The 27,838-nt window shown below is 33.8% G+C and overlaps 1 protein-coding gene across 1 annotated transcript in view; it reads right to left on the reverse strand.

Annotated features, from left to right (window-relative positions):
- Positions 1–27,838, reverse strand: part of LOC106662101 (T-cell leukemia homeobox protein 3-like) — a 71,833-nt gene that overhangs the window by 24,627 nt on the left and 19,368 nt on the right. Inside the window, exon 2 of the mRNA XM_014385909.2 lies at positions 5,508–5,736. Within this exon, the coding sequence (XP_014241395.1) occupies positions 5,508–5,736 (229 nt within the window). The remainder of the gene's footprint in view (positions 1–5,507; positions 5,737–27,838) is intronic.

The following is a 27,838-nucleotide window of genomic DNA, read 5'->3' on the forward strand; positions in this document are numbered from 1 at the left end:
ATGCGTTTAGTACAACATCGGTCTCATACTAAACGAGCGGAGCCAGACAAGTCTTCGAGTAACGATAACACGCCCGATAAAAGAAAAGGGAAACCACTTAAGTATTAATTGTTAGTCGAGGGGACGTAACATTTTAATTATCTCCGACTCGCGGCTAATGGATATACCTTGTACTCGTGGGTACAGTCGGCCTGAGGTACAGTCCAGGCCGTGTTTCAATCCGATTCTGCGAATTAAACATACTCAACTATGATCACGGGTATGACAAGAGTCTGTATTTTGTCGGGCTTTGACAAATCGGACGACTCCATTGAGGCCAACGTGGGAGGAAATGCCTTTAAGGTTTTTTGATGTAGTCATTATTTGCACGAGCCTGATATTCACTTTAAAACCGGATTTTCTATCAAACAGCTCATTTGTGCAAAATAAGTATAAGAAAGATTAATAAATTTCTTAAATTTAAGACTACAGCCAGTTAATTTATTTCCCGAGCCAAGAATAAGAAATTTATTACATATTTTATATTTTATTTCTCAGATATAGTTCATATTTGTTATGTATAAATACATATTAGTTAATAATAATTTAAAGATAAAAATAATTTATTTTATTGATTATTTGATACATGAAACTTTGTTGTTCAGACATTGACGTTTTCCATTAAAGTAAATTCACTCATTATCGTACACATATACACTCTCTCGCTCTTGTCTATTCTCTTTTCGAATTTTGTGTTGTTTTCCTTCCTACCATTCATATGTCACACACTCTACCACTTTCTCAGTCCCACCTTTTGTCGCATTATTATATACCCTTTTCTGTTTTCTTTCCTATATCTTCTCTTTCTCACTCTCTCCTCCTTTCGCTCTTTTCTGTGCTTTTTCTCTTTTTCATTCCTACCTCTTTTTTACTTCTCACTCTTATCCGCTCTCTTTCTTGCCTATACCCTTCCCTTTTCTGTTTTTCTGTCTTTTCATTTCTACTTCTCTCTCTCTTTCTCTCTCTCTCTCTCACTCTCTCTCTCTCTCTCTCTCTCTCTCTCTCTCTCTCTACACACCTCTCTCCCACTTTCATAGTCATTTTCTCTCCTATCCCATTCTCACTTTCTCTCTATTATTTTTTCTTTTCTGTTTTTCCTTCTCTTTCTCTCTCTCTCACACACACACAAGCCTCTTATTTATTTATCTGGATCTCTCTCTTCATTGCTCTCTTCTTCTATTTACTTTTCTTTTCATCTTTTACCTGTCTTTTCTCACCTTCTCTCTCTTAGTAATGTCTCTCTCTATCTATCTAAAACGAGTTCTATATCGTAATATACTTTAATGTAGGAACCAAACCAGAAAAAAAAAGTCACTTTTCTCTGTTTTCTCGGTCTGTCTTGAGGAAGTTCAAGCTTTCGCAATTGTATTATTAAGGACTATTCTTAAGGAAGGGATAGGATTATTCTTAATATATCTAACTTTGTGAATTTTATAGTAAATAATTTGTGTTAAAATTTACCTATCATCTAAGTTCAATTTCACTCGAACTCACCTCATTCAAAGTTTCTCGCTCTTTTCTACTCTCTCCCTTTATGTTTTTTCCCTGGTATATCTTCCCATTTTCTTACTTTCCGCTATATTATTTTCTTCCGTTCTTTTCCCTCTCGTTCTCTGTACACCTGACTCTCCCTCACTCTTTCTTTATTCCTCTACCTATTTAACCTTCTATTTTATTTAGTATTCATCTGACCCCTCTTCCTCTTTTCCCTTAACATCATCTATCTATCTATCTATCTATTTATCTATCTGGATCTCTCACTTCTCTGCTCTGGTGTTATTTGATCACTTCTCTTTTCTTTTCATAATTATTCAGAAATCGTGAGATGCGATCTGGTGTGATGTAGGTCTCAGAAACACATTTTGAGAGTGTGTACACGACACGCAAGAATGGCATAATTACATCCCACCAGACCGCATCTCACGATTTCTGAATAATTATCGATTAACGGTCACTAATCACCACACATTTCTTTTCATATTTTTCTGATCCAAATTACTACGCGCTTAATGGTAAAAACGTACACGTGTCTTAACTTTGCGTAAATACTCTCACTCTCTCTCTCACATTCTCTCTCTCTCACATTCTCTCTCTCTCTCTATCTATCTATCTTTATCTCTATCTATCAGTCTTTTCATCACTCTTTTACTCCACTACTTCTTGCTATTTTTAAAAAAAATCTGTATCGAAATGAAGAAAAGTAATTGTAGTTCTACTGGAATATTATATTTACATTCAACTTTATATTTACGTTCTGATTTATATGCGTAACCTAGGATTATTTAATGATTTTGTTAACCCCAATTGATTTCACATTGGATTTAATTGGTGGGTCTAAAGTAAACAGGACAAATCGGCGCCCTTTGCCTTTGTGGTCCCGAAGGGTTCCTGTGGGATAAGGAACCCACTTAGCCGTTAATTGAATTCCTAATCGGGCCGGTTCGAAACGCGGATTTAAGGCCGAACGCTTCCTTTAATTATTCACCCCGGCCTGGAAAGTTTATTTGCCATTTTGGAGGATTATCGCTTTAAGCCAACAACCTCCCAATCACTGGTTAAACCATAACGATTGCCAAAATAAAAAAAAGACTCTTTTAACACAAACGACACTGCATGACCTTATTCGAGAAAAAGAGATAAGTAAATGTCATTCGCGTGGCATAATTTATGCTCACTCCTGCCTGAAATGATATGCAAATGAAAAGCATTCGATGCCCTCCCTTCATAGCCCCCATCGAAAGATAACTGTTAATTGGAACATTAAAAAGTCGGTAATTAAGAGTAAGTACAAAAAATTTAACGCTGGAATAAGTTTTGTAAAATGTTTTATCACTTTTTATGAGCATTAAATGTCCTGTTTTGTTAAATCCCTTAATTAATTTATGTAACTTGTACACCCTTATTATCAGCCAACTTTTAGCAAATGCTTAACACGTGATTATCCTACAAAAATATCAATTTATATATGTTGTTATATATTATTTTAGTAAAAAAATAAATGCCATTTCAAATACCTTAATGAACACATACCACAAAATCACATGGTATGAAAATATGTAATTATATGAAAAATTCATTTCTTTTTTAGGTACATAAATACATTAAAATGCAAATAAAATACCAATTACTCATTTATTAATTTTTGCAATTTAGGCTTTATTATGAAATTTCACTGTGAGTTTTGCGGAGAGATGAATCTGTAATTTGGCCTTTATGGATCATTTTAGTTTGTCTATTATCTCTAAGGTGGTCTGTCACGCGTTTGGCCATCTTATTCCAGTCATTAGGCTACATTTAACTTAATAGCTTGTATAAAGAAATAAAAAAAACACAACCTATAAAGTCATAATAAAACCACCATAACTTCATTTAACCAATTGAACATATTGTAAAGTTCTCTAAATAAGCTATTAAAGTTTTATGTTCATTATTTACATAATATGTATGATAATTTTAATTTCGATTCTTTATACCCGGAGAAAAAGTTATAATTTAAAGGAAGTAAATATTAATTATTTTAGATTTATATAATAATTATTGAATGCTGAATTTATACTTTCATTTTTACCGCAATGTGAGGTCATACATGGTATCAGGAAGGTAACGAGAATAAACTTGGCAGTGATGATCAGTTAAGGTTAACTTTGTAATATTGCGGTTTAAAAACTCATTCTGAATATGTAAATTGTGATTCTTGATAAAACCCTATCCTGATTTCGTTTATATAAAATCGATTGTAATCTTTTTATGTAAGATTTTGGTTGAAATGAAAAAGTTAGTGTAACGAGCGGGATTCGAACCTACGACCTTCGGCTCAATACGCCGCTGCTCTAGCCACTTTAGCTATCGTAACTTCGATCCAAGTCGATCGAAATCCAAAGGATCGAAGTCTCGATGGCTGAAGTGGTTAGAGCAGCGGCGCATTGAGCCGAAGGTCTTGAGTTCGAATCCCGCTCGTTACACTAACTTTTTCATTTCAAACAAAACCTGAAATAAAAAGAATAATTAATTGAGAAAACTAATTTGGTCAATAGACCACTAAATATAATAGATTGACAGTAATCTTACAATTAATTACGGTTTTCAGTTGAGATAAAAAAGTCAATGGCACGAGCGGGATTCGAACCCACGATCTTCCGCTTGATACGCCGCTGCTCTACCACTTGAGCCATCGTGACCTTGATCCACTCGGACACCAACTTCCCATCTCAACCCCACCTTTTAATTTTCCCTCCTTTTTGCCATTTTTCAAATGTCGTGTAATCTATTTGATTCTCGGCGAGAAATGAAATAGCCACGGAGAGCTTTAGTGAAGGTATACTTCATTTTAAACTTATTAAATTCACTAGTTTCGTAGTCCGCTTGACCAATTACGACAAATGAAATGGCCACGTTTGTCGCCGAGAATCAAATAGATTACATGATATTTGAAAAATGGCAAAAAGGAGGGAAAATTCAAAAGGTGTGGTTGAGATGGGAAGTTGTCCGAGTGGATCCATGTCAAGATGGATCAAGTGGTAGAGCAGCGGCGTTTCAAGCGGAAGATCGTGGGTTCGAATCTCGCTCGTGCCATTGACTTTCTTATCTCAATTGAAAACCTTAATTAATTGTAAGATATTAATTAACCAAGCGGTCCACGAAACTAGTGAAATTGATAGTAATATTATATGTTTATTTTAGTGGAAACGAGACGTGCTAAGTACCAGAGGATCCCAAGTAGATCACGGCAGAAATTCGTCGAATTTTGTGAATAATCTTCAACCTGATGGGACCGAGGCGACATTTAGAGTTGTCATTCCGTGGATACCTCAGAGAGGGACTGACATCGGTTGTATAAGAGCTTCCCTGTTATCTCTGGGCTTTTAGGACGTCTGGCGCCTTCGTGACGGCCGGGAGCGAAACATCTTCCAGTCAAGAGGGCCATCGATTTTACCATTTTGAATTTAATTCCGTCGCAAATAGTTTTGTAAAGGTTTGATATCTAAAAACCTAACTTATTCGACGAAAACACGCTATTCAGAGAAGATAGCATTTGTCCAAATATGGACTAGCGGTTGTTTAAATGGTGACATTTACATCTGTCCTTTAACCGAAAGACCTTTGCGTATTCAAAGATGTATTGTAAAATAAATAAATCATAACTGGAATTTGTATAGGACTGCCATAAAAATTCACCATTGGAGGACAGCTGTTTTTTTGTTATCTTATTAATTTGGTAAGTAAAATAATTTTTATAAAAAATACCTGTGGATTATTCAATGTTGGATATGAAATAATAAATTAGACTCGTAGGCACTGGTTAATATTTTGCATCCTTGGCATACTTGGCTGAAGGAAAGCAAACAAAAAATTTAAATCGACGCCAAACCACAAGGGTGCCCATTACAGGTCATTAGCGCCGAAAATCAGTTTAGCGGTCGGCGAGTCAATTAGTCAATTGTAGTTCAAAAGAGTTGAAAAAAACTCACCTCCACTTTGTCCTACGGTTTTGGAACCACGTTTTGACTTGGGCATCTGTCATTTTGAGGGATTTGGCTAGTGCGGCCCTCTCGGCCGAGGCGAGGTACTTCTGTTTATGGAACCTCTTCTCCAGCTCGGCGATCTGGAGGCGGGTGAACGACGTCCTCGGCTTCTTCCGCTTCGGCGGCGTCCTGTTCTGGTACGGGTGGCCGATTCTTCGGGTCATCGGAAATGTCGCTGCAGAAGAAAAAACAAAAATCAGAATTCAATTAGTACGCGTTAAAATAAATTCCTTCAAAATAAATTCATAAACCAACTATTTCATTGAACAAGTTATTGATATTTTTTGTAATTTCAATAATAATTTTATTAAAAGTTTGGTAATATTTTTGTATTTTTGTTGTTATTAGTAATATTTAACAATTTCTATTGTGATTTTGTAAAATTTCCTTAAGAAACTTGTTTATAGTAGAAGAAATTATTACAAAATGAAATGACTTGAAATTGAGCGTTTATAACATTCTAATTATTATTGCTGTGAAAAATTTAAAATGTGACAATGTTAAAAAATCAAAACTAGCAGGCCTGACAATTTTTGATTTTGAGTTTCTATCGTTTAAAATTAACAACATAAATTATTACAAAATGTAATAAATATTAAAAGGTGGCGATATCAAAGAGTCAGAACTGTTAGATTTGTTGATTTTTGCGATTTTGATTAGTGGTAATAACTTCAAATAATTATTCTTTTTATCTAAGATCTTGGTTAATGTTGAAATAAACAGATATCAACAGGTCAGAATTGGCATGTTTGGAAATTTTTTCTATTTTTTGTTGTTATTAGTAATATTAACAATTTCTGTTATGCTTTTGTACAATTGCAACGGTTTATAACAGAAGAAATTACAAAAAGAAATGGCTTGAAATTGACAGATGTCAAAAAGCCAGAAAGGAACGGATTATAACATAATAAATTATTATTAATGTGCAAATATTATTAAATCAGAACTAGCAGGTCTGGAAATTTTTGATTTTTTTATATTGTTTAAAATTAACAAAATAAATTGTTACAAAATTAAACAAATATTAACAGGTGGCCATATTACAGAGTCAGAAGTAGGAGATTTGTTGATTGTAGCGATTTTCTATTAATAATAATTTCAAATAAATTATTCTTTTTATTTCTCGTTGAGATGAATTAATTATAATATTTTTTAGCGATTTCTGTTATACTTATTATAAACATTGTTTTATAATAACAAATATAAAATTATTATAATAAAAATTATATATTATAATAAATAAATTTTATACTAAGTGAAATTATTAAAAAATATAATAAATAAAAAAAAATAATCAAAAGTGGAGGTTTTGTAATTTTGTCTATTTTCCATTAATAATGATATTTTTCAACAATGTTTTTTATAATTTTATTAAATGTGGCATTAATAAACTGTCCATTAAAAATAAAGTAGAAACAAATGACATAAATGTTAAAATGTGCAAGTATCCAAAAGTCAAAGGTGACAGATTTAATCATTTTTGCTATTTTGTAGTATCAATGTTTTTTTACCATTTCCGGTTACCCTTTTATCATTAATAATCAGTCACATAGAAGACAATCATAGACAATCATTAAGAAAATTGCATAAATGTTTAAATGTGCAAACAAAAAATGTCAGAATTGTCAGGTTTGGGGCTTTTTATGTTTTCCACTTCTTATTATTTTATTGTTATTACTTTTTATAATTTATGCAATACAATAAGCACAAAATTCGAGAGTAGTCTTTGAAATTAATAAACGCATTCTAAAATAATAAACTATTTGAATGCTAGAAGCATTTTAACAAGAAAATAAACAGGTTTTTTAATGAGCTATTTTATGTTTCCTTTTTTTAATCATACTCATTTAATCTAGCTAACTGGGTTCGGTAATCATCCGCAGTGCCATGCCTATCGAGTATTCCACCAAGTAGTAGCTTTAATATTAAATTTGAGATATCAGTCTGAGTTTGCTAACAATCAGAGTTACTGACAGATTGATATCCTTAGACAATTTTACACTAATTATTGTTACATATATTACTGTTTCTGAAAATATTTTATAACAGCCAAAAAAAGCGAGTAAATGTTATTTTATATATGATCACAAATCGTTAAAACTTGAACTTACTCCCGGTCATACAAGAGGGCTTGTACTTGACTGGTTGTCGCGGACGGAAGGTGAAATAATTTGACTATAAATCATTAAATTAATAGAAAATAAAATTCCAAGGACTATGCCAGGATTTGAACCCAGAACCGCAAAACGGATCGAACGTCCTAACCACTGGGCCATTGCGGTCTGCATACATACTTTTTCCCCTCACTTTACATAGATGTGTGTGTGTCTTTTTCTTCGTTTAGTTCGTTTATTTAAATGACCAGGACTTGTAATCAATCATTTACATAATAAGAGGTTTTAATTAACATTATTTTTATTATAAACTTTATTTTTTTTTACGTAAAGGTAAAATCGTGTACTTCATTAAATTTCAACTTGCCAGCCATTATATTTTACAATCTCTAATTATTATCTTCATATCGCCCTATATTGTCCTCATTTAAATATTCACATTCTTAGATTCCTTGATTAGTTGTTTATGGTTATAATTTTTTAATGTTTCTATGTATAATTTATCCATTATTGTTTACTGAATCGTTGATTATTTTTTTATGACCGATACTAGACCATCAAAACAATTTAAGGTTTTTCAACTTGTCATGTATATTTCATTTGACGGACAAATATATATTTTTTAACAATTTCTATTTATGTATGTATATATTTTTAACTTAACTAATTAACTGTGTTATTGATGTTGATGTGTAGCAATTTTTCAATTTCAACTATTATATTAACAGACAGATTGCTAACTATGATGTTGATTTTTTATGGAAGAATACAGTGTGTCTTTTCAATTTGTGTAAAGACTGTATCAAAGGAATTGTAAATGCACATTGTTATCTATCTAGAGATTCTGATGACAAATAAAAATTTTCCAATAAAGACTAAACAGGGGAGTCCATCATTAAACGTTTGAAGCTTATGTTTTTACGAGGTAATAGATGGACAAATAAAGATGGTATGGAGAAGAGAAGGGTAAAAAAAGACGAGGTGAAGGGGAGAAGGGGGGTTGCCGGACAGAATGAATTAGCGTTTTCATTTTTCTCCAGAGCCGTCTCGGCCAATAAAAATCACCGGCCGAGGGGGATGAAGTGAGCGAGAGGGGGTTTTACCCCGGCATGGGGGCGGATTACCCTTAATGAGAAATTCCGGACATTATTTTTTACCCCTCTTCCCTGGAAAGAGAAACGGCTACAGAGTCGGTGGAAAATTAATTTCGCACTTTTTACGAAGTTTTTTTTTCTAACATGGAGGGAGAACGGGGCAATATTAATTACAACCGGATCCTCTCCTTCCGGCAATTTCAACCTCCGTGCTAACTCTATTTTAAAATCGAATCTTTTAATCAATAATTGATCATGTCTTTCAACACCTTTCATCCAATCGGGCAATAAAAAAAAACTATTGATATTTACCCATTCGATTAAGTTAAAACACACATATAACCATAAAAATTCTATGTTTTTCATTTATTTATAATATTAACCTACACAAAATTTCCATTTCAAAAAAGGTAATATTTTATATTTAAAGCTGTAATTACGGTCTCCCTCTTTGTTCGTGTTAAATATTAAAGATTCATATTTCAGAAATTTTTTTAAGTTTCTGAGGTCAACAATTTATTATTAATGTGCCTATTAAGGAAACGTGGGTCAATTCATCCGCCATATAAATGTCCAGGCTTTTCAAATTAGATTAAAAAGTTTTATCATAAAAATGAATGTGGTAAAAATAAACTGAGAGAGAGAGAGAGAGAGTGTGTGTGTGTTTGTGAGAGAGAGGAGATGAAGTAGTAAACAGCTTGAAAAACAAATGATAAGAGAGCGTATTAAGAAAAATTAATGAATAAAAGAGCAATAACGGAAAATCTGGAGAAAAACAGAAATTGCAGCTAAGTAATGAATAGGGTATCTCAGAACAACCTCCCTTGTAATTCTCCGAGGTTCATTCATAGAATGGTAATCAATTTACCTTTCGTCATTCGATTTCATTGTAATTTTCAATACAAGTCCATGATCATTGTCGTTATGATTGCGTGATGGGTCGGGCGATATGAGTTGACGACGAATAAAAACGCCAAAGCTCATTCGGAGGCCATCAGGAATTTGATTTTGACCCGTTTATCTAAGCGTACTAACACGCACGCAATCAATGAAGGATAAAAAAAATTAATGTACAAGAAAAAGAGAATTGTGTGGCCGTATTAACACAATTTTATAATACAAATTATATTCTTCTAGTATAGACCTCAATATTGCTTTAAATTTTAAAATTATATTATTTTTTGGAGTAAAGAAAATCAAATCACCAACGGAATTTGTGTATGGTTTTTGCCTTGTTTAAAAACGAATTAATATAAGAGGTATCACTGATGGAAAATATCACCATCGCAACATTTGCCGATGATACCGCTGCCCTGTCAGTCGAAAAACGTATCCATGCTTCCACGAACCGACTGCTCAGTCAACGGCGTCCATTGCTGGACATTTGGAAGTCAAAATAAATCCAGAAATCCGTGCAAATTTCACAAAGAGAAAATTAGACGAACCAATCGTCTTTAGTAGTAGGGATAAGAATAGGGTTAAAAGAGGGGGCTATTATCACACGACATACATATAAGCCCAATCCGCGTCTTAAGCCACACGAACACCGAAGCAACAGCGTGCTACATAGACAGACATGGTAAGACGATTGAAGAGGACAAAGCCATTTCTTTAATTCTGTAAAATGTTACGAGTTTAACTCAAATAGGTAAACTGTGAATAATAAGTGAATTTAAGTGTTTTTATTACTAAATTAGCCATTGCAACATTAATAGATGGTCTCATTTAACCAATTTTAATAAATAAAATGTATTAAAAAATATGAATGATAAGGTTTATATTACTATCCAGCTGTACGCGAGGTATCACAGTTGACCATGGGCATTACGTTTTCTGAATAATGTGACTTTCGGCTGAAAGGATTGATTGGATGGATTGTTCTTAATTTTCCATTTACTGGAGAATATAGCTATGTGGTAATATCCTTCTTTAACCTGTTACTTACAGCATAACAATTATGATGGATAAGATTGTATCATCAATAAACAAAGCTATGTTCAGACTCGGTCGTATAGTTATAATGATCACATAAATCAGGAAAAGAGTATGACTTATGTGATCATCCTGAGCTGATTAGTAATGAAAAACATATTTAATTGTCCTTATATGGTATGATAATTGATGTATGAACACTCTGGATCAAGGTATGTTCTTGAAGAAGAAACCCAGGTTTAGTTGGTACCGCCAAGCTTTCGACCTATTTTAAGTTCATCATCTGGGCCTATATTAATTTAACATTATGACAAACATTTGTACAATTGATTTACCAATCAATATAGATTTAATAAAACAGCCTTAAATATCTTTACGGATTTATTTACAGATATATTTATGTTTTAACAGGCGATCTCAAATTTCCTTGAAGACCGAATCAGTTCTAACGTTGCCAAGGACTGTAACGGTATCGCAAGCCTATCAGGGAGGTCCTCCTCTCGTTATCAAAAACCTTTTTTTTTCTTTTTTCTTTTTTTCGAGTGTTTGCAACAGCAGAGGTTATATCAACCACCCTCGGGGTGCTGGCGTTTTTGAAAAAAAAAACATTTGTAAGTATGTCGGGTTCGAATGCAGGGCCGCTGGATTCGAACCCCGGACCTTTACCTTACAGTGATGAGCGCCGAGTCAACGCCTAAACCGTTGCGGCCACCGACGCCCCGAACATTAATAAGTCCTTCATACATTGAACATAAGCCCATAGTATCTGTTTAAATATTAGAATTATAATTTTCCAATTTAGTACGTAACCTTTTTAATTCTTCTTCTGAATAATTGAGACTCTTTGTCAATTATTTCAACATTCTTCAGTCAAATTTATACCTACTTGATAGTGAATGTTTTGATAGTCCGGAACCAGTTTTGGATTTATTGCCACAGTCAGAAACATGAACATAAATTGTATGTTTTATTCTCTGTTTTGTTTGACCAATGTATTCGATTTACTACACGTGAACCTATACAGACCATTCGATATATACAATTTTCTTCCTTATCTTTGAGTTTAGTATGTAAAGAGCTTATTTTTTCTTCTATTTGTAACAACCAGTGATGTCAAGTACGTATTTGTTAATTAAATATTTTAATTTGGGCGAAATCACTGGGACGTACGTTGTACTCTTGAACGTGAAAGGATCGTTCATATTTCTATAGGATTTTTCACAATTTATTAACTTCCTTGAATTAATATCTATTAACCAATGTCTTTGGGTAATTGTTATTTCTTAAAAGGATTCGGAAGGCTCGCTCTTTAACTTCACTACAGAAGTATGTGTTGCGTAGTGACAAAACTCTATGTATCACATTATGAGCACAATTCAGTTTTCGACCAAAAGAGTGAGAAGAGAAATAATTGACATATCTGTCAGACCTGATTTTTTGTGTATACCACCTAAGCATCAATGTGCCCGCTGGACTTCCACGTCTAGCTAGGGAATAGAGCCACTATTTTCAACTTCATATGTGAATTATATGTCATAACTATATAAAGATTAAGGATATTGTCTAAATTATCCCATGGAAAAAGAAACAAGTCATCAACATGGGTACGTTATTATAAGTGATCTGACCTAAAATTCAATCAATCAAATCATTCATTAGGATATCTGCAAAATTGGGGACAAAACACGTCCCATCAACACACCATCAGCTTGGATATATATTTTGTTATCATATTTAAAATAACGATACATATCTGAGAAAATCATTAGATCCAGGAACAAAATAAGCTTGCAATACTATTACAGTCCTTGGCAATGATGGGACTGAATCGGTCTTCAAGGAAATTTGAGATCGCCTGTTAAAACATGTCATTTGTTGACATATTTAAGGTTGTTTTGTAAAATCTGTATAGCTATATTGATTGTTAAATCAACAGTACAAATGTTTTTCATAATAATTAAGGTTTTTAGTTGAGATAAAAAAAATCAGTGTCAAGAGCGGGATTCGAACCCACGACCTTCGGCTAGATACGCCGCTGCTCTACCACTTGAGCTATCGTGACTTCGATCCACTCAGACACTAACTTCCCATCTCGACTCTCTTTTGAATTTTCCCTCCTTTTTGCGATTTTTTAAATGTCGTGTAATCGGATTGGATTCTCGACGACAAATGAAATGGCCACGGAGAGTTTACGTGAAGATATACTTCAGTTTAATTATTAAATCCATTACAGTTCGTGGTCCGATTGACCAATTAATATATTACAATTCATTAAGGTTTTTAGTTGAGATAAAAAAGAAAAGAAGAAAGAGCAGCGGCGTATCAAGCTGAAGGTCGTGGGTTCGAATCCCGCTCTTGACACTGACTTTTTTATCTCAACTAAAAACCTTAATTAATTGAAAGATATTAATTGGTCAAGCGGACCACGAAAACTAGTGAGTTTTTCATATTGTGAAGTTAATATAGGCCCTGATGATGCTCTTAAAATAGGTCGAAAGCTTGGCAGTAGCAACAAAATTTGCTTACTTCTTTATGACCGTACTTTGATCCAGAGTGTTAGTAAGTAAAAAAGTTGTCGATACTTCTAATACCGATAATTGATAAAAGACAATAAGTTAAAAAAAGCAGACGGATTATCAATAAACGTTTCTAACGGATCGGTAGAAAGGTACTTCCATATTTTAGCTTTGTGGGGAAAGGGGGCGCGTGCGTTTTTTAAACATAAACGCCCGTTGACTATATATCAGGGGAAAGTTGGCCGGAAGAAACCGGAGGATCGCAATCGGCGGAATTAAAACGCTCTCCTCAAGATGGAAAAACTTCTTCTTTTTGCCATTGGATTAATATTCAAGTTCGTGAGGTCGGGCACTTAGGCGTATTGCCCGCTTTGGGGGAGGGCGTCATCTTTCAAACGACGTCAATATCGTTTTTCACCGTACCGACTCCCCGTAAACACATGCGAGATGGCGCTTTTACTGCCGTAAAGTTGACTTTTACAACTTCAAGCATAGTGGATCTAATACATTTTTACCCGGCGTGTATCGACATTAAACCGTTAAAACAACAACAATGATAACGGGCCTCTGTAAAAATCTCTTTTGAAATTTAACCGCATTGTTTCTCAAAGAACACCTCTCGTCTACTGCGGGACTTCATTCAAAGACAATCATCTCTTAATAATCGAATAAACATGCTATACAATCCTGCAGGATTGTTATTTTTATTACTGCAGAATCTATAAAGTAAAAATTCTATGAAATCAGATAAATAATGTCCATACACAATCATAAATTAGATTAACAATAAACATTTATCTATTTTTTATGGTTTGATTTTCTATAGTCCCAGTACAATATTTTCTTTATCGTTTTAAAAGTTTAAGCTGCTCAGAACTATTCCGTATCTTGCAAGCCACATATTTGGAATTTAATTCCTTCCATTGGAAAAAAGATAAGCAAATGGATAAACAAAACATATAATTTATTATTTATTAAATACATTAAAGTTTCCAAGAGGGAAACGCGAGTTTTTGACGCTGCCACATGCCAAAACGTAAAAGAATTCTTTTCGTTTTTACGACTGTAAATTGTAATAATTTTTATTAGCTCTGTACTGTATTAACATTTATTTGATAAAGCAAAAATAACATATTTTAGTCAGTAGCCACAAGATAATTTTGAACGTCGTAATGTTTAAAGACAGATTGATCAAAATTTCATGAATTTCTAAGCCTACATCATGAAAGTTGGTTAAAAGGTTTTACCTGACTCTACACCACTTCTTACTCAATTATTCCAAATTTTGTAAGAAAGGTAAGTAAATAAATAAAATTTAAGTTAAATTAATTGTTTATGAAATGTACTAAAGTTTTTATGAGCGAAACACGAGTTTTGGAAATTGCCAAATGCCAAAACGTAAAATAACGTCAATCGTTTTCGCGATAGTAAAGTTTATGATAATTTTTATTAGCTCTGTACTTAATTAACATTTAATTAGCGATAAAATAATATTACTGTACTGTTAGCCGTAAGTCATAAACCTAATTTTCAACATCGTAATATTTAAAGACAGATTGTTCATAAATTTCCATATCATGATAATTGGTTAAAGTTTTACCTAGTATACACCAATTTACTATACAAAGATAAGTAAATAAATAAACGCACAATTAAATTAATTTTTAAAAAATATTGGACCTTTGTGAGCGAGACACGAGTTTTGGGCAATTGCTACATCCCTAAACGAAAAGAATTCTTGCCATTTTCAGGATTGTAATGTTTTGATAATTTTGATTAATTGTGTGCTTTATTACCTTTTAATTAGCAATAAAGTAAAATTACAACATTATAGTATTACTACGTCGTAATGTTTAAAGACAGACCGTTCAAATATTTCTGGAATTTCTACGCCTACATCATAAAAGTTGATTGAAGTTTTTTTTACCTGTGTACCAATTTCTTATTCGTTTATTCCTAATTCAGTATACAAAGAAGAGTCAATAAATAAAATTAAAGGTAAATTAATTATTTATGAAATGTATTCATGTTTAAATGAGCGAAACAGGTGTTTTGGACATTGCCACATGCCAAAACGTAAAAGAATTCCAGTCGTTTTCAAGACTGTAAAGTTTATGATAATTTTTATTAGCTCTGTACTTAATTACAAAATTAATTAACTTAATTAAAAGCGATAAAGCAAATTACTATATTGTTAGATGATTAAATTAATAGTTTTACTGAAAAAATTAAAGATGCGTGGTGATTGGTGACCGTTAATCGATAATTATTCAGAAATCATGAGATGCGGTCTGGTGTGTTGTAGATTTCAGAAACACATTTTCTTTATCGTGCCAACGTTTCGATCTTTATTGAGATCATCTTCAGGGCCTAGGATTTACAAACATGGCCGACGCCTTACACAAAAATGTCTTTTCTATACGGACTCCATTCTCCACCCCTTCAAAATCCAACATATATAAACATAAAACGCAATATCTCACTGGCACTCTCAACACGACACACAAGAATAGCACAAATACACAGAGGACAAACACTTGGAGTGAGTAGAAATACTTTGATTGAATATAAAAAATATATTTCGCATTGTATAAATTCCTTTTTTCCACATCCTAAATGTATTTGTCAAATGTAAACAATGTTTGCAAATCCCAGGCCCTGAAGATGATCTCAATAAAGATCGAAACGTTCGCTCGATAAAGAAAATGTTTTTCTGAAACCAACACACCAGACCGCATCTCACGATTTCTGCATACAATTAAAGATGTTGATTTTCTCTCTCATTCTTTCTCGCTCTCTCTCTCTCTCTTTCTTTCTTTCTCTCTCTCCTCCCTCTTTATCTTAATTTTTAAAATGAAATATGGATGAATAACTATTTAATCTACGTTATAAGGATATCTATCTGAATCTGGTATCAGATATCTGGATAGGTATCTGAATAATGAAATGCTTAAATTATCTGTAATGATCATTATTCAGTAAATTTTGAATTTAATTTTTATATTTTTAGTAAAAACTTGTTTCCCTTATTGTTAAACCCTCTTAAAAAATGTCAGAGCATAATCTGTGTGTCATAAAAGTAATTTTCAAATTCATGTTATTTTGACGATAATGACAAAGTTGATTTACAGACCGTTGCTTCTCGAAGTATGGTTCCAAGTCAGTTGGTCATAAATAACTCTTTCATAAGAGATTCGGAGACTATCGGTTGGATTTCCCGTGAAAGAATTTCATCCACCGAGACGTGTACAAACCTGAACCGAGGAGGCTTCGGGCGGTCCATGTTTTATTCACAAAGTCCGCGCGGTTCGCATGCAAAACAGCCCGAGGAGGAACTTACTTCCACGTCGTGCTTTTACTCTCCAGGAGTCGGAAGTATGGGGGATATTAAAGCGGTAAAAAATATCCTCCAGTTTAATACACACGCCCGTTGGATAAGCCATAACAACTCGTCATGTTTATCCTGAGTGGATTGAATGCTTCCTTCCCTTGGATAAACCGTTCGTACTTTTTCATTACAGCGGCTAAGATCGAGGATCCTTCTGTCTCATCGATTTATGATTTATGAACACCGATGGACCACTCGTGTAAGCACGACTTCGACACATAAATTCCTAATGCATAAAGGTGTTCCGGTTGTCAATTCGGGTCTGAGTTAAGCAATTACAAGCCATTAAGACACATGTTACCGGGAAGTGCTTCTTAGAGTGACACACCCCAGGACTAATGCTCGACCCACCGCAATAACTCATTATTCATTTAATAACTAGCAGACTTACTTCATTTATTCGATGAAGAAAAAAACCACGAAACCAAATTATAACTTATGAATTTTCATCTATTAAAACATAGTAATATGTATAAAAAAATATTTCTCGCATCAAAAAAATAAGAAAACTGTTTTGTCATTACGATTTCTTTTTGATACAGGTTGTTTAGGTTGTTTAAGTAGTCTATCAGAAGTTTTCTACAAAATTTACTTTGGCACAGTCGTGAAACCTCAAAACTCATTTTCTTTCATCATTACAACAGTTTTTCGAGTTTTGATGTTTTCCGCCGAAAATTGTTTGGTAATCATACACATTAGATAAAAATCTAATTCTGGCAGATGGTATTTTTAATCGTTGAATATTTTAATTTATAACTTATTAGGGGATGTTTTATCATTGTTATTCTGCTATACGTCTTACATACATCGTAGGCTATGTTGGTTAGTGTATTTTTTAATAAAATAATTTACTTTAACTTGTTGATTGCATCGCTTATTTTGTGTTATGTAAACCCCATTTGATATCATTGTGACAAACTGCGAGAACTGCGGGCCGTATGTGATCAATTTAGACTGTTGCCAAGCAAGGATCTGCAGGACATCACATGAATCATCATGGTAGGTATATACTTTTCTGGTACTCAATCTTTTTATTATAATTTCATATTTTAACAAATAATTTAATTCAATGGGTTCTATTTCATAAATTATGTTTGACATCCAGGTAGGATTATCGGTGGAGCAATTCAGTCTGCAGGCAAGAATCTGCATACCATAAGACATATTTTATTAAATACTTTTCGGGGAGCCAAGTTATTTATTATTAATTACAGCATTTTGTATATACTAATTATCATTTTGCTAATTACCAAATTAAATTAGCAGGATAGCAAGGCATTTTGGACCATCGTCATGGACATCAGACACGACATCAGAGGACACATCTCTAGTAAGTTGGTGTATGGAATCTATTTAAGATGTTACAAACTGCGAGAACTGGCAGGCCAGATATCAATTTAGCTTGTGAATACTTGCAGCAGTTATTTCGTCAGACGATCATCTGGAGGACATCAGACATGCCACCAGATGCATTTTTCTGATAATCAAGCTTTTAATTATATCTGTGGTGATTAGTGACCGTTAATCGATAATTATTCAGAAATCGTGAGATACGGTCTGGTGTGATGTAGGTCTCTCAAGACGACACGCAAGAATGGCACAACTACACAGAAGATAAACACTTTAAGTGAGTAGAAATACTTTGATTGAATATATAAAAATATATTTTGCCTTGTATAAATTCACTTTTCCACATCCAAAATGTAATTGTTATATGTAAACAATATTTGCAAATCCCAGTCCTTGAAGAGGATCTCAATAAAGATCGCAACGTTGGTACGATAAAGAAAATGTTTTTCTGAAACCTACATCACACCAGACCGCATCTCACGATTTCTAAATAAATAAATAATTTAATTTTCTTAATCTTCAAACTTTTCGAAAATTGGAGGACATTGATAATAAGTTTTAAAAAAGATGTTAGATTTTATAGGTAATAATTTAGAGTTATGTCATTGATTAAAACCAGATATAAGATTAATCCGAAAAATACATTGTTAATCTAACGGTTTTGTACGTAATTGGTGATATTTTATTTAAATTAATTAACTTTTTGATAACGTGTTCAAGTGGACGAGTGATCATCACAGACTAATAGACTAACGACAATAGTTTAACGTTTGTTGGTTCGATTCTCTTAAACCTAACCTCCCACTCGTGATACTGACTTTTCCACTTCAACCAATACCTTACATAAATATTAATTAATTGAAAGAAGTTATTTGGTCAATCGGACCACGAAATATAATGGCTTTAATAATTTTAATAGTTTTCAATAAATAAATATTCGGAAATCGTGAGATGCGGTCTGGTGTGATGTAGGTTTCAGAAAAACATTTTCTTTATCGTGCCAACGTTTCGACTTTATTGAGATCATCTAGGGGATTTTCCTGGGATTTACAAACATAGTGTAAATTTGTAAATCCCAGGCCCTGAAGATGATGTCAATAAAGATCGAAACGTTGGCACGATAAAGAAAATATTTTTATGAAACCTACATTGCACCAGATCGCATCTCACGATTTCTGAATAATTATCTTTTATTTATAATTAATTCTTTCAACCAATCATTTAATTGGTTCTATTTCACAAATTATACATTACAAATAGAAAGGACTATCGATGGACCGATTCAGTCCGTGGGCGAGAATCGGAAGAATATCTGGCATACCATTTTATTGTATATCTACTGGTAGTGGTGTTATTTATGTAAACAAGTCCATTTTTTAAAACTGTATACCAAATTATGTCAGACGAAAATCAAGGAATGTCGGACCGTATATTATCGACATCAGTCATGATATAGGAGGACAAATTTCTAGTTAAGTGGTTTGAACTAATTTAAGTTTTAAGTTTTGTTTTGGAAAACATGTTACAAGCTACGAGAACTGACAGAACAGATATCAATTTCGCCTGCAGGTTCAACCATTCTTTATACATTAAATTAAATTTCACAAACAGCAAGGAGGAAGCAAACAGATAAAAAAACAGACCTAAAATGTTTTTAAATTTTATTTAGTCTTCTTTTGCTTTACCACCTTTAATCGGACTTGGAATTCCTTTTTTGTGTGCATGCGGCTATTCTCTTTATTTTGTACGTTTATCTAACTTTTTCAAATGTCCTATGTGTATGAAAAGACTACCAAGAAAAAGATGAAAAAAGAACCCAATAAAAGTTGAATATTTCCGAATATTTCTCTGCTTTATGAGCTCAATGAACAGTATTTTGTCATCGAACTGGCCACAGCAACAACAACAACCACGGGAACATGAATCTAGGCTAATACTTCGGTGGAGGGCGCATTACGGAGAATAAGCGTTTTGTGCTTGTGGCCCGTTCGAAACGAAACGATTCCGAATGGTCCCAAAGGCAATTTAAAAGAACGACTGACTATAATGACAACAATCCTGTGACACGCGATACGGCGATGACAGAAGTCGAAAACTGTCATTGTTCGACCTTGTTTCCGTAAAAAAAAGGATAAATTTGATATGACCATAACATCATTTTTTTACATTTTTTAAATTTAAAATTATGTGTGTAACAGTTGAAGAGTTTCATAACATCCAGTAACAAAACTTAACAATCAATTGATATGTAATGGGTTTTTTCTCTTCTATCTAATTTACAATAACACAAAAGAGGAAATTGGCCATTGAACATGAAAAAAGGGTCAATCAAGGAAATAGAGGTACAGATGCCTTCCTGAGATAGGTTTTAAAAACCAGCCATGCCATTAGGTTGCCATATGGGCTAGCCTATCATCAAAACAGTATTATGATGTAATAACCGAGAACCAATGAGAGCCAACTCATTATACCTCAGATGCTCATTGGCTCACACAAAAACCCATTTCAGCCTAATCGATTATCACCCCTTCCTCCTTTCGGATCTTCTGCAGCATGGAGTTGAGTTTATTTTTTTATAGGAAGGTTTTAGCTTTATCAATATTTGGTTTGTATGTGTTGCAAAAAAAATTCCATGTGCATTAACCCATGCTTGTAATATTTCATGCTGGTTCTTTTTAAAACTTTTGAACGATTGAGATTGCGAGAAATAAATGTTCAAATTCTGTTGTAAGCTGTATTCCTATTGTATTTATGATATATTTTTATTTTAGCAAATGCCGTATTAGCACCACTTTATACAGATCTATCGTGTCATAAGCAACATCGAATGAAAATAATAGATATGTTAACCTGAATACCGCCGACTTTATCGACATACAAAAATATTGGACTTAGTAGAACTATGAAGACTTAGGAAAAACGAAACTTCCGTCTCCTGGTCAGCCATGATCAAGTAATAAGAAATTAACTTATATGCCTAATATCAAGGAATAGTTAATAAGGATAAAGCAGCAATTATGATTTTATTCTGTCAGTCAACCATGCAAGGTCATATGATACAAAGACGTGGACGATCACAACAGGCTTAAAATGTGGTCTCTTTTAAAGTTCCTAAGCTTACAATTTCTGCTTAATTGCCAATAAGAGATCTATTCATTAACTAGTCAGGAGGTCATAGCATAAAGCAAATCTCCATTGTAGACACTGTCTAAATATGGAAAAAATAGGAATCAACTTTTACTATAATCTAATAAGAAGAATATTTTGGGAGGTTGAGAAAAAACTTAATTCAGTAAACCTTATTGAAAAGCTGCTAACAAAAGTGTAAAAGATAATAAAGTGTCTGAAGCCAGATAGTGAACTAAACTGCTCAAAAATGAGTAGGGCCTATTTGTAATTTATTCTTATTCTATTAATGTAATTAAATTAACTGATATATTCTTGTTCGTTGGATAAACCAAATAGAAAATATACAACAAAAACAAACAAACTTTAATACTCATTTTTAATAACGGATTTATTTAAGAATAGTAAACAGGAAGAGTACTCATTTTTGTAAACAAACACCATTTCTCCATTTTAATCCAGGTGTATTCTCTTTAACCATGGAAAGACATCATCTTGAAGCAGATGTTCGCAATATTACTGTGATAAAGAGTCATCGAGGTCATCGACAAGGGGACATCGCAGAGGCATTGGCGTATCGTGAGCGTGGTCTACCGGGCTTTAGCTCGATTCCCGATTCCGAGAGACTGAAAGTATAAAAAGGGGCCTGGTAGTGGACCCCAGCACATTACGACGGTAAGGGAGGACAGAATTTCGTTACCCGTTTCCACAGTGCCCGCAAGTTCCTAAATGAAGGACAAGGGATTTAACAAGGCCTTGGTCAACGTTGGCCTCACATCGTCTATCCCTTTGAAATGACCAGGAGCAACAGCCTGCCACCGCTAACTCAGGAGAATATGGTGCAGCGAGCGCCTACAAGAGAACACCAATTGGAATGATGTTATGTTTATTGATGAGCCTGGTTTCTGTCTGTACAGTGATATCCGGCGCCAAAGAGTCAACCGAGAACAGAGGATGCGTACAATGCCCCAGTTCGCGCTCGGAGGAGGCGGTGTAATGGTCTGGGCTGGGATTTACACCGGAGGACGAACTGGACTCCATATTGTTGAAGGATTTATCCAGGAATATATCCCTCAAACCAGAGATCTCATTGGCAAGGATTTTCGATTTCTGGATGACAATGCCAGGCCTCGTAGAGGCAGAGTTTTCATCACTGTTCAGAAAACCTGGAGATATCCTATCTGACCTTCCTCCATTGTCTCCGGATCTCAATCCCATTGAAACACGTGGGATGAGTTGCAGAGAAGGCTTTTCGATCACCATCCGCAGCCTTGACTTGCAGAACTTGACCTACAAAATTGAGTGCGGCGTTCCAACATTTACGGAATAAAATTCCTAAGAAATTAGTTACAACCTTATTTTCAGTATGCCTAACAGGTGCACAATTTGTTAGCCAACCGAGGAAATTATACACGATATTAATTGTTTAAAAAAATTATGTCCAATAATCAAAATTAAGGAATTAAACCTTTTATTTTGTTATTTTTAACAATCGCTTAATTAAATTTTCGTTCACCAAAAAACGAAAGTAAATACAACAAAATTGACAATATACCTATACAGTTTTGAGCAGTTTATAACCCATGCCAAGCCAATACAACCCAACCCTGTGGAATCAGTGCAAAAGAGTCTTTAACCTTGTCGACAACAAATCTTATTTAAATTTAACATAATTAATGATAGGCCACGATTGAATATGGTGAAACGTGACAAGCCCGCGAGAAAGAGGCTAGTATGTGCAGAGATCAACGTGCAGGTTGAACCGGGAGTATACTCTCAAAATATTTTCTAATCAACCGTAATGGATATTAAATCTGGATTGGCCTGTGAACGATGATAATATTATTAAAAATATCAGTATGAGATAACAGGAACGTTTGTATATTTAAATTGAAAATGGTTGATGTTTTACCAGTCCATTGTTAATTAAGTTGTGAATATTCTTTAGGAAATATTTTGTACGATGTGAAAGCCGGTTATCATAGGTGGTAATGAAATTGCAAGCACCTGCTCACATACGGGTCATTTCAATGATAACCCGTTCGTATATAGAATGAATGTTCGTGTCGAACTCAAGATATGTTGTTTGGTTGATTTTTTTTTCCTGCGGACGTTTTATCCAGTCACTCCCACGGGAGAAACCGAACGGAAAAGTTGAGAAAATCAGGGACTTCCCGGCCGCACAAACCTTCCTTGTTTATGTCTATGGGTAAACCCTCGGGATGAGAGGGACGAGGAGGGAGCCCCGGCCTGGGACTTATTGGGTTAGGTAACCGGAGAACCGCAGCCTCCATGAAATATGGATAGAGAAAAGGTTCCGGGGGGAAGATGCCCGGCAGTCTTTCGACTCGACTCTTCACATTTTAAATTAAAAAGAAATTTATCATCCTGTTCTTAACATTCATTCAAAATAAACCCAACAATTATATTATCAGTATGTACTTTCACTTATTCTAATTACAACAATGAATGAATTGACTAACAAAGTCTTTCCTTATGTGGCTTTATCATCGGTTCGTTTAAGGGACCATCTTTGGCCCATTAAATTAAGAAAAGGCGAACTTCTCCCCGAGAATCCATAATACTTGAGAACTCATGATTACAGTTTATTAGTTTAATATCTTAATTGTCTTCCGACCCTATGTTGCGGGCGGGAGCTTTACGAGGCCGTTAAGCTTAATGACTTTCCTGCCAAATTATTTAATTACCTTTTAATTTTATCGCCTCGTGAGGAGGAGAGAAACGGCCTTGGCCGAGCTAATGCACTTAATAAGATAAAGCCATTTTATCTTCTTTGCATGATTTATTTGAAGACGCGTTTTGAATTTAAGCTCCCGGGATAAGTCGGTGATTTAATTCCTCGTCGACTCTACAATTTCACCACGACCGAATTGTCAACAATCTTGAAAGAGTAACTGGAAATTATTATCTATATAATTAAATTAAATATTGATAATAGTATCACGTTTTGTACAACGAACTTGGTTCGTGTATGGTTTGTGTGAATGAAAGATAAGAAATGGAGAAAGATAGATAGGTACATAGATAAGGTAAATAGATTGATAGGTATATAGATTGATAGATAAATAGAGAGAGAGAGGGAGAGAGAGGGAGGGNGATATATATATATATATATATATATACAGATAGATAGATAGATAGATTGATTGATAGATATATAAATAGATAGATAGATAGATAGAGAGAAATACCTAAACTCAGAGTTATACGTTAATAAGAATGTTCGATAAGGATGTTTTGTTTGGTTAACCACATTGGATAATGTGAAGTTACGTAACTTACATAGTTTTATCACACATAATATATAAGTACCTGTGTTTTTAAGTGGACGGTCTTCTTCCTATTTTCTTTTCGTAATATTCCTTATTTTTTTAATTATATAAATTTATTGAAGTTTGGGAAGCCCTGATTGTTATATAATCACCGAATATTGAGGCAATAAAATAATTAAGCCTTTGTTGGGCAATCCATCATTTCCCTATTGACCTATTCGTACATTCAAACGCTTAGCATCATTCTAAGCCCGATGATTCACTGCACAGGGACCGATTTCCTCCTGAATTAATTAATTAACGCCTGTACCCGAGTCGAAATTAGTTTCCGAGTTACCCCTGTTCTATAATTGTCGGTCGTTTGCTTGATATCCCGTCGGATCCGCCATCAATCCCGGCCTGTTTCCAACCCCTGTGGCCCGACCAATGAAATACGGCCGGGGGTTGGAGGAAATCAGGGCCCTGACTTTAACCACGAATAAGGGAGATAGAATAAGAAGAAAGTCGATTAAAATTGATTTTAAATATTTAAGAAAATTGAGGGATGACAATGTCACTTTGCCCCACTGTCGTCTTATCTATTTTATTATTATTAGGTGCACCTTTCATTCTGGTAACAACCGTTTCTTGTTAGTAGATTCAGCAAATGTTCATTAGCGTTTCTCACATCATTCTAGATTTCTCCATCTGCTATTGTTTGTTTTTTCTCACTCCTCGCCTCCTCTGCTCTAGACCCTGTCTCACTCTCACTCTCTCCCTCTCTCTCCCCACTTTTTAAAATGACGTTTAACCCGATGTTTGCTAATGTTAAAACTAATTTTCTCACCGAGCGGCCCTCTTAAAATCGCACTGAAGCAGTTTGGCGGTCGTTGAAGGTGAAGACCTTCGCAACAGGCATCAGACGTGTCATCGTCGACGATCACTGGCGGTTAAAACAGTTTGGGATTGTTGAGGCGGAAAAAATTCTGCGGGCTCAGTGAGCGTGAGACACTCGTTCTTTATCGTACAGACCACGGTTTTAGAGTAAAAACAATGCAGTCGAATAGTTGACTCATTTTAATAAAACTACTAGATAAGATGGACATACTGAATTTTACAGTCAACTTAGCTCTTTTTGAATTATGAGTATTTCATTAAAAGGCCTTTTCAACCATTTTTTTATCTTTTTTTTATTAATGAGCGACTTTATATGGAAATGAATTTAGTCTTTAATCTTGAAAACATGTATTCTTGAACTTTCTCGTCTTGCACACCCTTGTGTAATATAATAATAGGAATCGAAATAAATTAAAAGTTTAGCAAAAATAGAAACGAAAAGACAACTAATTATTTTCATAAGATTCTACTTTATTTTGCGCACATCATGAAACATATTTATAAAAATATATACAACGTGGAATTAAATCCATCTATCGTCGGAGATTGTCACACATAATTGAAAATTGAAAATTAAACATAAAACTCTGTATATACATGCATTAATTGTAGAACTTAAAAATAATGGAAATAAATACACAGAAAATTAATGATTTTTTTGTCCAGATCATTAACTTTTTTTCTTATTTAATATATTTTAATATTTACTTAAAGTTTGCTAGTAAAAACAGATATTTTTTATCCGCTTATGTATTATCTGTAACCTGACTTGCTCATCATCTTATTATCTCTCTCTCTCTCTCTCTCTCTCTCTCTCTCTCTCTCTCTCTCTCTCTCTATCTATCTATCTATCTATCTATCTATCTATCTAACTATCTATCTATCTATCTATCTATCTATCTATCTATCAATCTCTATCTTTCTCTCTCTCACTCTCTTTATCTATCTATATATTTTTACCTATATGTCAACGTATATGCACATAGCTAGATCTCCCTCCTTCCTTTCCTCTCACGTCCTCTCTCTCTCTTCCTCTGTTTATCTACCTGCTTATTTATCTACCTCTGTATCTATATATTTTTTTCCTTACCTCTTGTTCTCTTGCTCTCTCTCTCTCTCTCTCTCTCTCATTCATGCCTTCTTTCCATCCTTCTCTCACTGGGTTTTTAATTTTCCTTCGGTCGCAATCAAACGATTTGTTTCAGTCATATTACCCATTCATTCCTTTATTTTCTTAGTAACCCAGTAGCTGGTCGATTATTATAATATAATAATTTATAGCAGGATTGATCTTATAATATTTCTTGTTGTATTATTTCTATTTTTGGATTTTGGACGAAACTTCGCATTTTTTCTTTGCTTGTTTCATTGTGCCTGTCAAATGGCCATATATAAAATACGATTGATCAATTATTTTAATTGGCCGTTACGAGAAACATGAAATGTCGCTATTAATTAAACACAAATCGTGGAAAGACAAACTAAAAAAAGGACTATTAATTAAAGGTAAAAATCCAATTTTGAGGACGAGATAATATCCAAGACGTGGGAATATTCGTTTCCTTGCCTTCTCGTTAGGTTGGACAAATGGAAAAGTACGATTAGGAATGGAAGTGATTTAATTATTTCAGAACAATAAATGTCAATTGGATTATTAAAGCGTATAATTGAGTCGTCGATTTTAGTTTATTTTTTATAATAAGGCTGTGAAAACGTAGTCTTTTTCAACAAAGCATTTTTGAATACAGGAATGATTAAAATTTTATTTTTGACAACATGAATGAAATGTCCAATCGTGTGTTAACGTCATCCATTAAATGTCATATGGTCTTTATTTTCGAAGAAGAATTAACTTAATTTTGAAAAACAACTAGATTGTCTAATGACAAATTTAAGGTTTTGGCTTTTTTTTCTGATGCGACAATACGTTGCTTTATCAGCAAAACATTAAAGCGAACATCTGTTACTGTTTTCAGTATTTTTTTTTGTTATGATTAATCTTGTTTGGTTAAGTTCAGTACGAATTTTCATCACTTTCTTAATGATTTTGTGTTTGCACAGCTTGACCTTTTGTTTTTGTATGTTTCCCACGAATTCAATATTTCAGTTTGATCGAGGCGAGAATGAGCGGACCCAAAGCATATCCGCCGATTGTTTAGGAGAATTCATTTTTACGTTGTCATAAAAATTGAACGCCTCTGCACGGCATAAAACAAAATCAGGCGAACCAAGCCACAATGAAGATTTACTTATTGCGCATTTTTATTTCATTATTCAAACCAAAGTTGTTTTGTTCATCAACCCAGAGATAACTTTAAAAATTTAAATTGTTAAGATGTCACAAATATAAAAACTCATAAAAGGAATATTAGCGGTTAAGAGGTTAACTTTTGTTGTTATATGTTGATAAAGATTTTCTCGACGAACTTTTTTTTAGAATGAATAGCTGGTATAACAAGGTTCCATTTCTTTGCAATGTCATAAACATTGGACGGTTATGGCAAACGAGAATAAATGATGTTTTAGGTAATAAAAACAAGAAAAAATTATCCATATTCAACAAGATATGAAGTCATAAAACAAAAAAA

This window comes from Cimex lectularius, unplaced genomic scaffold (assembly GCF_000648675.2).
Source record: "Cimex lectularius strain Harlan isolate CLEC.00 unplaced genomic scaffold, Clec_2.1 scaffold132, whole genome shotgun sequence".
NCBI classification, from domain to species: Eukaryota; Metazoa; Arthropoda; class Insecta; order Hemiptera; family Cimicidae; genus Cimex; species Cimex lectularius.